Source organism: Marmota marmota, unplaced genomic scaffold, assembly GCF_001458135.2.
Source record: "Marmota marmota marmota unplaced genomic scaffold, marMar, whole genome shotgun sequence".
In the NCBI taxonomy this organism is placed as follows: Eukaryota; Metazoa; Chordata; class Mammalia; order Rodentia; family Sciuridae; genus Marmota; species Marmota marmota.
In genome coordinates this window covers 57,881,273-57,895,196 of record NW_026000037.1, presented here as the reverse complement: position 1 = coordinate 57,895,196, position 13,924 = coordinate 57,881,273, and the positions used below count along the sequence as shown (strand labels likewise).

Sequence of the window (13,924 nt, the reverse complement as noted above, 5' to 3'; positions counted from 1 at the left end):
TCCTTAGTCATATGTCCTGTCTTTGCCATTTTTGTCTCACAGGGGAAGTCCACCGTTTGTTCTGCAAGGCTGGGCTAGATGAAAAGCAAAATCTGGTTGATCGTCGCTTACAAGTTAATAGGAAAAAACAAGTGAAAATGCACCGAGTGTGGGTTCAAGGAAAATTCCAAAAACCATTGCACCCAAGTCAGAATAACTCCAAATTGATATTTTCATTCTTTTCTCACTACTGAACTATGTACCATGATGAAGTACAAAGCCAGAAGACTACACTATCCAAAGGCTCCTGCAAATCTTTCATTTCTCAAAAAACAATAAGAAGAAGAGAATTTATTTCCTTCTGTCTTATCATGGGTGAGCTCTTCGTGCATTTGAAGCACATTTGAGTAATTTGGAAGAGTGTACCACTTTCTGTGTTTTCAAAACTTGATACCCAAGCTTGTTTGGGTTTATTACATCTAACAATTTTGCTTTTCCCTGAGTTTTAAAAACATTCAATTAAATTACTAAAATAAATCAGATGATTTTGAGAAACCATAACCTGCCATTTTTTAAGAAGCAGAAAAATCATCTTCTATATTTATATATATAGGCTTAGTAAAGCATTTTTCCCAGTCAAGCCCTCCTCCGTTGTCATCTCGTGGCAGATAGGCAGTATGTCATGTTTCTAGGGAAAGCTACAAGCCCAAGATCAAGATATATTATTATTTTTCCCCCTAAGCTTTCTTTGTTTGTATGTTTGGTTTGGTTTGGTATTTTTGTTTTTTGATTCAAAAACTATTATGTCTGAAGTGCAATTTTAGTTTCTCTTTCTTTTCTAAAATTGGGAAAGTATGGCCAAGCTAACATTACTTTTAGGCTATTCTTAGATGTACAAGTTGTTGTAGACTCTCTTTAGGACAACTGTCATAACCAAGAAAATTCCTATAGCAATTAAAGATTTATTTACTCCACTGCCTCAAAGGACACATGTTGGTTTACAAACTTCACTTTGTAAAAATGGAGTTTCTAAGATTGGTCTTTCATTACATAATATTCACTGAGTACTTTATGTTGTGCTGGATTATGTAAAATAATATAATCGATAAAGATCCAGCGCTGTCTTCAGGGAGTATAAGTAGAATCTAGGTGGCAAAGCAAAATGTGCATATCCTAAACCTCTAAATCATGATATAAGATAATATATGAACAAATACTCACATGGAGAACTCATTAGCTAGTGAACTTTGATTGTGAGTCCCAGCATCTGGAAGAAATGGGCAATTTCTTGAAAGGGCCATCATTGGAATAATTAAGTTCCATCTGTTTTTCCTTTTCAAATTATTTGAAATACAGTTTTCTAGAGGAATAGAATCGGTCCAGCTTAGGTCATGGGTTCATCTCTTATTGAACTGAGGCAGGGCAGCTTAATTGATTTACCACCAGAATGTATGAGTGGAAGAAACTTCCTCAAAGGAAAATCAAAACCCTGTTATCAAAAAGAGGAGGATGGATGTTGGTCGGTCACCATCAACATATCACCTAGTAGTGGTAACACTTGTCATAGTTTTAAAAAGAATCAGGCTTCTGGGAGGAGGTGGGCTTCAGGCTAGTCCTTGGACTTTCTGTCCTCAGAATAAGACAAGTCTTTTGGTGTGAAATGTTAATGATGGGGAATAGTAGAGAGAAGATGGGCAAGAACGAGTCAGTTCGGAAACAGTCTAGAATATCAGTGTGTTGACTTCTAGTTTCAACTGGAGCCATCTGAAGTTGATTTCTGTTTCATACTTGCTATAGTGTTTTATAAAAGTGTTAGAGAGATTTGTTGAAGAGTTGTCTATACAGTGGAATGGAGTGAGTCAGAAATCAGTAGCAAAGAAGACCACAGAAAAGTTTTTGCATAAACTTGCCTTGGTGGGAAGTCCTTAGAAGTATAGTTATCAATTTCTGTTTAAATGTGCATACATCAGTAAATGTAAGAGTAAAAATTTGCCTGAGACTCTTAACTCGTATATTTCATAATTAAAGTGTACATTTAAAAGCCAAACTAGTCAGGAAAGTATTACATACAACAAGGGCAGTTTAGATAAGTTAATGTTGCTATGGGAACCCCAGCAGATCTTCTCTTGTCTCCATTTAAAAATCATGGCCCAAGGTGGTTTTAAAAACAACAGAAGGTAAAATTATTCTCACATTCTCACACATGTAAATTGTACTGTCTCTCTCAGTTCTAAATAGCAGATTCAAGCCAGGCTCTTGACTGGCACAGTAAAATTCAGCTTCGTGTCTTTCTATAATGTATTACAGCATGTGAGTTAACCTTTAGAAGCTTCAAAAATACATCAACCAAATTTGGACTGTGAGACACAAACCAGGCTGTCTTGGGCTTTGTCCAGCATAGACCTCCTATTCCACATGGCCGCACAGCAGGCCTTTCCCGGTGTCTTCTGCTTGTCCACTTAGTCTTTTTCTTTTCTAACTTACCTGCATCAACCTCCTCCTCAGGGTTTGCTGACAGGCAAAAATTCAGATTTGGGCAGAAAAAGAAAAGGGCAAGGCCTGTTTGGAATTTTGCTTATACATATGGAAAATTCATAAAGTGTTAAAAATGTATCTGCTTGGGTATTAGCTTAAAATATTTGATAACTACTTGAAATTCTAATTTTCCCCTCACCTCCATAAAGCGGGGACCAATTGGTTTATGCATAGTCTGAGATCTAAAAATTCATCTTCTGAGGGAATACCATATTCTTTTTAACAGAAAAAGGTGTATTTATCCTCTAATACCACAGCAACAATAAAATATATTTAAAATGTACCCTCCGTTTCTCTCTATTTCTAAAAATTCACTTTTGAGCATTGTCCAAATGTAAAAATTCTCACATGAAGAACTACTTTAGAAGGTTGTGAGAAAGTCAAGATAACAGTTTCTATTATTGCAAGTTTTGCTATTCAGAATGTCACATTTGTCTACATTGAAACACCCAGTTAACATTGACTTCTGAGAACTTATTTGCTTTGCTTGTTTCAGTTCCATATGCTTTGTCTCCAAATTGTGAACACATCCGGGTTTCTACCATTATGTAATTCTAAATCATTGCAGTATTCTAGTTTGTATGTAAAAATTTCCCCATATGCAAATAGCTGCCCTCCTGCAGGCCAAACTTAAAGCCATCTGAACCATCTAGATTCAGGTAAGTTGAATTCTTGCCCCAAAACTCCATATGTAGTATCCTGGTTGTTTTTCCATCTCATCAAAGTTCTGAAGCCTGAATATATCACACATTGTTACTTTTAATTGGTTCTAATGTTTATTATGCTCCTCACAAGTGCAGATGACTTCATATTTGCATCACTAATCAACTTCTTTCAAAGCCTCTGTTCCTCCTTCCCCCTTCTATTAGTCACCAGTAGACTACGTTGTTGTGGGTATTTTCCCACTTGTGAAAGCACACTTTAAATTCTAGAGCACTGAATATATATATGTGAGGTATTGTTAGTAATAACAGCATTTACAATCTACAAGGCAGCACACACAGTACTCAACAGATACTTTTTCAAAGGTTTTATGAGACATTGTGTGAGAGAAACAGTATCATGCTGTGGAAAAAAGTATTGCCTGGGAGTCAGAAAGCATGGGTCCTAGTTCCTATTGAACCACTTACCTACTTTCCATTTAGCTGTGAGTGCTAAATTTTGTATACACTGTACACGGTCCTTCCTTTAATCCTCAAGCTCCTATGAATTAGCTTTTATTATAGCCATTTAACAGATGAGACTGGGGCTTTGAGGTGTTAGGTAACTTGCTGAGGAAATCAGATTACCTAAGTGTCAGAGCCAGAATGTGGACTCAGAACTATCTGATTCTAAAACCTCCCCTTCATCGTGCACTTTTAATTGATGGGCACAAGTGCTGCTGGAAAAGGTACTGGAGAAGAGAGGGCTCCTGAATCAAGTGACGAGCTATGTAGCAATGGGCAGGAGTTTGGATCAGACTGTCTTCAAGGTTATAGCTCATTCTAGATCCAGTCATTCTAGGAAATAAGTAGGCTGCCCTTGTCCACAGTTAAAATTGGAAAAGAAAGGAACAGAGAGGAATGACAAAGCAAAAAGCTTTCAATCAGTTCTTTTCAGCATTCAGCTTGGGCTCATTTCTGCTCTTGCCCCACCCCCTTCAGGCTTCAGCCTTGTGTTTGGCATCCCTCCTAGCAGAGCACTCCTCACTTGCCTGTTCCTCACTTAAAGGAAAAAACCATTCTGTGCTATAAGGGAGGAAAAGCCATTAAAATGTCTTCAAAGAGATTCAGCTCTATTGTAATCTAAAATATGTGAAATCAGGAAGTGTCAATAATAAAACATGAGTAAAAACATCTTTATTTAAAACCTTGTATGTACATTAATGCCACATTAATGCCAATTCAAGCATGAAATGTTGAGCATTTCTTGGAATATGGTCTGGGATTTGAGAGGCACAAAGGTACCTGCAAGATGGCTTTGGTGTAGTTATAAATATAAATAGAAGTAAAATAACAGTTGTATCTTCATTTATAATGAATCCGTATTGTGGTCTCAGAGCTATAGAGGAGAGTAGATGCCAAAATCTGTCTTTCATTAACATATGCCTTAAATGACAGGGAAGAGGTGTTGAAGACAAAATTAATTTTTCCTATGAGTATGAATCAGCAACATGCAGTAACAAGCAAGTAATAATAGTTCTGTGGTGAATTCCTACAGAGAGTAAGAAAAATAGCATCAAATCGAAAAAGCAAGTGCACCTGCAGGAGGGGCCCAGGAGGCCACAGAACACAGCTCCCTTGAGCATCATGATCTCAAAAGGTCTCAGAGCACAGTGATCCTAACTTAGCAAATTGGGTTGGCATGAGATGGATGGAACACATTAAAAACTCCAGATGGTCAAAGACAACCCACCCTCAGCTGCCGCTAGAGCTCATGAAAGGCAACCTACAAGGCACAACTACTTGGCTAAGAGCTTAAAACAACAGCCTTTGATTCTCCAGTGCCTGTGGTTTCACAACCACTTAACCTTTAGTAAGGAACAGCCAGAGGCAGGTGAATGAATAAATACATGTTAACATTTCATAAAGAGGGGGGAAAAATCAATACTTTAGGAGCACATTGACTTCAAGCAGTCACAAATAGTGTCCAGGTAGCTGTGTCTTTGGCATCCCAGTGATCTATGTCTTTAACTTTGATTTTTTCCAGCAGGTAGGCACTAAGTTGAGCCTGGAACCCCAGGAAAAAAAGAATGATTTTCTATCAGATGTTACCTGCCAAATAAAATAAGCCATTGATTGCTTCCTAAAAAGCTCCAAGCATCATCACTCCTACTTGGGTTATTGAGGTTTGGTTAAGGAAGGTAGGAATTTTGTTATGTTTAGAAAAGTTCTTTGGCAATCTTTCCTTTCCTTTCCTCTTTTTTTTTTTTTTTTGTTGTTGTTGTTAAGACAGGGTCCCTCTGTGTGGTTGCCCAGGCTAGTCCTGAACTAATGAGCTCAGTTGAACCTCCCACCTCAACCTTCTCTGGCCGTGTTTTCCATCCATTGCTCCTTTTTGTGACTCTTTCTAATTCATTGCAGAAATTAATTTTTCCTAAGTTAATCATTATATATCATCTGTTGTTTTCCCCAAAAATATTGGGGAAGGGCAGTCACCTTTCATTGGGAAAAAGCACTAACACTATATGACTTCCTAAAATTAGCGATGAGCCATTGTGGGGCCGGGGTTGTGGCTTAGAGTAGAGCCCAGTACATGTGAGGCACTGGGTTCTATCCTCAGTGGCACATAAAAATAAATATTATGTCCATCTATAACTAAAAAAAAAAAAATAGCGATGAGCCACTGTTGAGTCAATTACATTAGTGAGTTTTTTATTTTTTTATTATTTTTTTAATGCTATGTGCTTAGCACAAGCAACATCGTGCAATTACTGCCTCATTTCTCTCAATTCCTGCCTCCCAAGAGTAACCTGTCTTTCTTCTAAGGCTTGTGCCCAGCTCCCTCAGATTCAGCCGAGATAGTGGCCCCCCAAGCAGTATTTGGAACTGAAAATCACCTGAAAGAAAATGGCTAAAATTGCCAGCATCACATGCTGCACTGAAGCAAGAAGGAAATTTCTGCCTCCAAGGATAATTGCTTTTTCTCATTGCTAGTATTTCTTCCTCACAGCCCTCATTTATTTTAACACATATATTCCATTTTGACTTTCCAGAAGATGTTTTTAAAGTTATTTCTTTCGAAAGAATCCAAATGAAAGATAAAATTCAGGATCCAGAAAAGTATTTATCTACTCATCCTTTCCATGAATATATCCGTAATCAACCAGTCTGTGAGTGTCTCTTCATTTGCAGCTTTGTTTCCTATTAGAACACTTGGGCTCTGGAGATTAGTGAGACAAAGCTTCATTATAACCATCCTTGTTTTACTCCATTTCTTATGTGCTTTGCCTTCCTAACTCACTCTCCAGGTGCTTCTTTCTCTTGCCAAATAGTGCAAGGAAATACTTTTGCAGATCTTTTATTTACTTTAGAAAAAAACATTGATCCAGGCTTTCCCATTCGGGAGTGCTGCTCATTTCCTGACTGGCCTTTCAAGTATGGCTCAGCAGCAACTTAGGGATTTGTTTGCTATCCAGAGAGAAGGGAGCTGGGTGCCCAGCAGCCCTGTGCTGAAATGAAAATTATGTTCTGTTGATTTCCTGGGTAAGCAAGCTGATGTTTTCCAAACATAGATTTTTCCCCCCATTCCTCAAAGCTTTTTATTACATTTGACTTTTTAAAAAAAATAATGTCTGTTTACATGTATTTATTTCTAATTGACACAGTAATATAGTAATAGTGCATATTTATGGAGTATAGCTTTGTTTTTTGTTTGTTTGCCATGCTAGAGGTCTAACCCAATGCCTTCTGCATGCTAGACAAGCACTCCACCACTAAGCTACATCCCAAGGCCATAACTTAGACGTTTTTACAAAACATTTTGGTTTTATTTTTTTTTATTAGTGCATAATAATATATAGAATAGTAGGTTTCACTGTGACATGTACATGACATGAAAAAGACATTTTAGTAGCATTGTTTCTCTTCCAAGTACACACAGACATTGATCATGTGTACAAGAAAATTCTCAAGAATAAAGAACTACCTCTTTGCTGCTTTTCACTTACTATGTGACATGCTGCATAACACCTGCAGGGTTTACCTCTACTCCAATTTCATTGCCAATTGCCTAGCGTGTTATAATAGGAGGCACTGTAATACTGAAGCCATTTGGCTAAGGCTACCTCACATTTCTAGGTCTCCAAGGTTGTGGAGGTAATGAAGCCTTGGCTCTTACATGGTTCAACATTTTTGTACTTCACATAGGGTTGAAGGGAGATCTTTTTCTTGGAGGGGAAGTCATGCTGGGGATGAAACCCAGGGCCTTGAGCATGCTAGGTAAATACTCTATACTGAGCTACATCCCGAGCCCCCTCATGTAAGTTTTTAAAGTTTTATGTACTTCCTTCTTCCTGGTATATTTACAATTGCTTTATTCTAGTTATGCAACTGTATACTATAATTATGCTTACATATGAATATAAATTACTCTTGGTTCATCCTACTTTAGGGAATTTACTCATAGTTTGTTACAAGGTCAGTAACTTTCCAAAGAGACAGACTAGAGCCTATACTTTTATACAATAATGCTTTTTTAAAAATGTTTATTTTTTAGTTGTAGTTGGACACAATATCTTTACTTCATTCATCTATTTTTATGTGGTGCTGAGGCTTGAACCCAGGGCCTTGCACACGCTAGATGAGCGCTCTACCACTGAGCCACAACCCCAGCCCTACATTAATGCTTTTTTAACATTAAAAAAAAAATGTTTGGTCTAGGAAAGTTGAATGATGAGTTGGATATAGAAACACTGACAAATCAGAGATACTGTCAGGTGTGAGTATTGTCGTTTTGAAGGGCTTAATCTATAATGTACAGTAATATGACAAATGAAATACCATATTCAAAAAGGTAAGTAGCAGCTGCGGCTAGGGTGGCGGTGGCGGTGGCGTTGGCGGGCTTCGGGCAAAACGCGCGAGGCACCTTAGAGCAGCTGATGCCAGGCAGTGGGCGGAGCAGGAGCCTCCCTGGCCAGTTGTGGAGATGGAGAAAGAGTTTGAGCAGATCGAAAAGGCCGGGAGCTGGGAGGACATTTACCAGGACATCGAACGTGAAGCCAGTGACTTCCCCTGTAGAGTGGCAAACCTTCCTAAGAACAGAAACCGAAACAGGTACCGAGATGTCAGTCCCTTTGACCACAGTCGGATTAAGCTACAGCAGGAGGATAACGACTATATCAATGCTAGTTTGATAAAAATGGAAGAAGCCGAGAGGAGTTACATTCTCACCCAGGGCCCTTTACCTAATACGTGTGGGCACTTCTGGGAGATGGTGTGGGAGCAGAAAAGCAGGGCCGTGGTCATGCTGAACCGATTGATGGAGAGAGGCTTATTAAAATGTGCCCAGTATTGGCCACCAAAAGAAAAAACAGAGATGATCTTTGAGGACACAAATTTGAAATTAACATTGATCTCTGAAGACATCAAGTCATACTATACAGTGCGACAGTTGGAGCTAGAGAACCTTGCGAATCAAGAAACTCGAGAGATCTTACATTTCCACTATACCACGTGGCCTGACTTTGGAGTCCCTGAATCACCAGCCTCGTTCCTGAACTTTCTTTTCAAAGTTCGCGAGTCAGGGTCACTTAGTCCAGAGCATGGCCCCATAGTGGTGCACTGCAGTGCTGGCATTGGAAGGTCGGGGACCTTCTGCCTGGCTGACACCTGCCTCTTACTGATGGAAAAAAGGAAAGACCCTTCTTCCGTGGATATCAAGAAAATGCTGCTGGAAATGAGGAAGTTCCGGATGGGACTGATCCAGACAGCTGAACAGCTGCGCTTCTCCTACCTGGTCATGATCGACGGTGCCAAGTTCATCATGGGAGACTCTTCAGTGCAGGAACAGTGGAAGGAGCTGTCCCACGAGGACCTGGAGCCCCTACCCGGGCATGTGCCCCCACCTTTCCAGAGGCCCAGGGAAATCCTGGAGCCACACAATGAGAAACGAAAGGAGTTCTCAAAACATCAGCGGGTGAAGGATGGGGCTGAGGCGAATGAAGATGGCCCTATCAGTGAGGAAACTAAGACACCCTTGAGGCACCCCCACAGCATGGACAGCATGAGTCAAGTCACTGAATTTAGAAGTCGGAAGCGTGGCAGAAGCCTGCGCTGGCAGGTGGCCCTCTCTGCTAAGAAGCAGCAGTCCAGGAAGAAGAAAGAGGAGCCAGCACTCGAGCTGACCAGCTGGAAGCTCTTCCTGGTCAAAATGTGCGTGGCCTCAGTCGTCACTTTGGGTGCATATCTCTGGTACAGTTTTCTGTACGATAGAAGCACCTAACCTAACCCTCCTCCACCCACCTCCGCCCACTGTCCGCTCGGCTCTCAGAGCCCGTCCAACTAGCAGGCTGCCATCGTAGGAAGTATTGGGAATGCAAGACTATGCCCTGAGCCTGCTGTGTCAACCTGTTCTGGCAAGGAGGACGGTTGTGAGCAGTCGTATGTAGTGACTGTGGGTCACGTGAGGAGGTGGAGCGCTGTTGTAATATATGATGAACACTTGGTATTTAATAAGACTCTCAATGGGAGATTACTTTGTCCTGGGTCTTCTCCCCTGTTACCTGGTAGAACCTTGTTCTGGGTCACTGCTTTCCCTGGGTGTATTAAAATTGTAAGTGCTTCTCTGTCCCCCATTAAATACCATGTGCTTGAAACAAGAAAGAAAAAAAAAAGGTAAAAGTCAGAGCTCTTGGCATAGACAAGGTCCACTTGAAGAAACATTGTATCAGTAGAGAGACAGGGAATCCAGGGTTGGCCATTCATTCCTCTGAAGCACATTCAGGTATGGTTAGTCACCAGTAAGACAGGATACCAGCAGAAGCAAGTGGGATTCTAGACTTAGAGTAGGCAATGTTTGCAGGCAGCTTAGCCAAATACTGTTCCAGTGACCCAAAGAAAAATGCAAGGTTAAGGAAGACTGCAGCAAGAGTGACTTGTAACTAAGTCTCAGCAAACCAGACTGTATGCTTAAACACTGAGCTCAGGGGGGAAAAAAAAAAAAAAAAAAAAAAAAAAAAGCCTTTACTGAGCCATGAAAACAGGAAGGCCAAACACAGCTCTTTTCTGCTTGCCTGAACTATAGTTCTGCCTGAAAAATTGTTAGTAAAGCATTTTGTCTTGATATGTTTTAGAAGAGCAAACTCTGATCTCTGATTCTTCTTTTGATTCCAGAGCCCTTGGGATTTTTGTGTTTGTTTTCCATCAAGAATGTCACATGAATTTATTGACCCTCCAGAAACCTGGAAAGATAGGGGCACAACTCAAGGAGAAATATACTCAGAGAGGTGTGGGAAGAAGGACTCTTTGGCCCAGCCAGATCCTTCCCCAGAGTGAAGGAGGAAAGTCTGGCTCCTACTTTGCAGAAGGGAAATCAGGTATAATAGAGTAACCAAGTGATTCAAAATTTCAGTTCCTCTATTAGGAAATAAATAGGGGGCAAGTAAAGAATACAGACTAAAATAGCCCACTAGATAAGACCACCATGTGAAATCACCATGCTCTGGTGAGGTCTGTGAGAGGCACCCCCCAAATATTCTTTGTTTCCTACCCAAATTTTAAACCAAGAAGAGACACATAATATGTCAACAGATGAAGATTAAAATGCAGATCAATTACCAATGACACTGATACTGGAAGAAAAAAAAAAAACCCTTCTTAGGGTGTATTGAAACAATTGCCTCCCTAATATTGAACCCCAGAGTCAGAACCCACAACCAGACAGCCACCGGACTCAAGTGAAGACCATTAGAGCACTTTCCTCCACTAAAAAGAGTGAAGAAGAGCTAAATTCATCTTCTGTATGGACTTACTAGGTAAGTCACTCCAACCTTCCAGGGAATAAGGAAAGATACAGAGATCAGGAGTCTTGGATCGGTTTTTGCCCTTCCACATGGCAGGAAATAACAGACATGGGAATTACTCAAACCTTTTAAGTGCTGAGTAAAGCATACCCCACATACACTGAGGCTAGAGCAGTGTTGAGTGGACTTCATTTTGTCCCTTTGTTACTTGCTGAACAGTCTGCTCAGAGATGCACTGTCACTTTCTTCAGCATTTACCTACAAGCCTGCGGCAGCTCATCTAGCCTATAAACATTTGCCTTAGTGATGGATGGGATCTGCAGGGTGTAGGCCAACACAGTGCATGATTAGAATACTGGGAACTGCAAACAAAATGAATTTCCGAAGTTATAACCAGTGACTCATTCTGGGAACCCTACTACACTTAAATCTTTACTAGGCTGCTAAATAAATGGCTAGGAGGTCTAGCAACTCTATCTTGCACCATTTCCACATGACTCTAAATGAATAGCTGGCTCTATATCAGTTTCTCAAACTATCTGAGTTGAAGGACAGTTGTTGCTTTTTGTTTCATTTGATTAATTTCCAGTCTCACAGACCAATTCTTTGTGTAAAGCACAGTAAAAGTGAATTACCAGAAAATAAAAATAAAAACAAAGGTATACTCTAGTTCCTGCCACTTTGATTCTTGTTTTCTGCCCTCCCTGACAATCTTGCCACCTTATTACCATCCAGTCAGCCAGTAAATATCAGCATAGAGTCAGGCTCTCCTCTAGGTTTGGAGAATAAAGGGATAAACAAGAAAAAAGTAAAGATAGATGAAATACAAACCTGAGATCTTTATTAGATTCAATAAATAAAAATTATTCAGTTTCTGCGCTTACCAGAATTCACTGGCCAGAACCCACCCATAGTTTGAACTGATTTTCTCTAAGTCATGGGGATTAGACTAAAAATCTGTTATATCATGGTTCTTGTCCTGCTTGGCCTCCAGAGCTGTTATCTCTTTTTATCTCAGGATCTATAGTGCCAGGATCTGGGCTCTTGTACCTAGAAAATGTTTGATCCAAATGTTAAGTTGCTTTTCCCTGCTGTCTTTTTTTTTTTTTCAATTAGGTATTTATGACAGCAGAATGCTTTTTGACTCATTGTACACAATTGCAGCACAACTTTACATTTCTATGGTTGTATACGGTGTAGCACTGTACCATATGTACATGTACCTAGGGTCTTTTTTCACACAATGATCATTAAGTACGCAAAACCATACCTCAGGGGCTAGGGCTGTGGCTCATTGGAAGAGCACTTGCCTGGCATGTGTGAGGCACTGGGTTCCATCCTCAGCACCACATAAAAATTTTTTTAAAAAAGTATTGTGTCTACCTACAACTAAAAAAATACATATTTTTTTAAAAATCCATACCTCACCACCTGGCACTTTGCCAATAGCTATTGTTCCTTTTAGTTGTTCCACTTTTTAAAATTTTTGATATTTTGTGCATGTGAGAATGTGCAAAATAGTTTCTATACTGACTCAAAATGGAAAGAAAGATGGTTTTATTTTGTTGTAGTCAGAGATGTGTGTGTGTGTGTGTGTGTGTGTGTGTGTGTGTGTGTATGACTGAACAGTATTTTAAATGCTGGGTTGATACCAAACTCAAGGAACATGGAGAACTTGGGGAAAGGCCAGACACAAAAAAACTATTAATAGTTTGTTTTTAAGGGCTGTGATTAAAGGCTGAAGAAAATGTGTTTGTTTACCCTAAAAGGAAAGCATGCTGGAAGATGAGAATGATGGATCTCAAGTAGAAACAGGTAAAAAGAGTTCTCAGGAAAAGAAACACAGGACCCATTTTGGATATAAATCCTAATTTCACTATTGCTGATATATACTTTAAGCAGGAAACTTAATATCTCCAAGCCAAAATGTCCCCAACAATAAAATAAAGATAATGCTTACCTGAAGGCTAGAACAAGGCCTAAATATAATGCACAAGTGCTAGGCATGATCCCAGAGATGACTGGTGTTTAATAACTGATAATTTATGTTGTAAATAGATTTGTTTTGTTTTTATAAAGCATGGTCTGATGGTTCATTTCAAGTTTCAACTTGACTGGATGAAGGGATACCTAGAGAGCTGGCAAAAGCCTTATTTTTTGTGTGTGTCTATGACAGTATTTCTGGAGAGCCCAATAGAACAAAAAGGCAGAGGAGACGCAAATTCTCACTCCTAGTACCAGAATACCTGACTTCCCTAATAAATCCTCATGTGTGTGGCAGGCAGAGGTGGGGGGAGTAAGTGTGTGTCTATCTGTCCCTCTATCTGTCTGCCTGTCTGTCTAGTATTGGTTCTGTCTCTCTGGTAAACACTGACTAATACAGATGGTGATCAAGACTTTGTCTCTTTTGAGTAAAGAAGAAGAAATAGATTCTTCCTAAATAGTTTAGATTAGCTATAAGAAACAGTTACTGTGAAAAGTTGAGTTTTCTTATTTCAGACAGTCATTTCAGTTTCCTTGGTTTATGTTCGATTAAAGTCAATAGACATTTATTAAATATCTACTGTGTGCCAGCAATTGTTCTGGCCATGACAATAGTGAAATGAATATGTCTTTGTCCTGCTCTAAAAGGCCTACAATTCAGGGTGGATGTCCATTTATCTGAGATATGGTACACACCTCCTACTTAAATGTTTGTTTTTATAAAGCAAACACCAGCCTGTGACCACCACAGTGTAGCCAACCCCATTATATTCATTGGTATCTTCATTTTTGAGATCTTTTCACGGCCCTCCAAGAAGAAATATGGTCATGTGCTACCCGGGAAAATTCAACAAATGTAGAAAGGTACTCAAGAAAAGCTCTGTATTTCCTACTCCTTGGCGTCCAAGGTCACTTTTAATAATGTTGCCCATAACACCATATACATCACCTCCTGCCACAATGTCAGGGCATCCACTCACAATACCT

At 39.7% G+C, this 13,924-nt stretch overlaps 2 protein-coding genes across 2 annotated transcripts in view; both read left to right on the top strand.

Annotated features, from left to right (window-relative positions):
- Mettl8 (methyltransferase 8, methylcytidine) overlaps positions 1-3,277 on the top strand; it is a 90,883-nt gene extending 87,606 nt beyond the window's left edge. The window contains exon 10 of the mRNA XM_015479310.2: positions 43-3,277. Coding sequence (XP_015334796.1) covers positions 43-233 — 191 coding nt within the window. The 3' untranslated portion in view covers positions 234-3,277. The remainder of the gene's footprint in view (positions 1-42) is intronic.
- Positions 3,278-8,020: 4,743 nt separating this feature from the next.
- On the top strand, positions 8,021-9,450 carry LOC107136710 (tyrosine-protein phosphatase non-receptor type 1-like). Its single transcript, XM_048812473.1, has one exon. The coding sequence runs from the start codon at positions 8,140-8,142 to the stop codon at positions 9,433-9,435; it is 1,296 nt and encodes a 431-aa protein (XP_048668430.1). The 5' UTR covers positions 8,021-8,139; the 3' UTR covers positions 9,436-9,450.
- Positions 9,451-13,924: the final 4,474 nt, after the last annotated feature.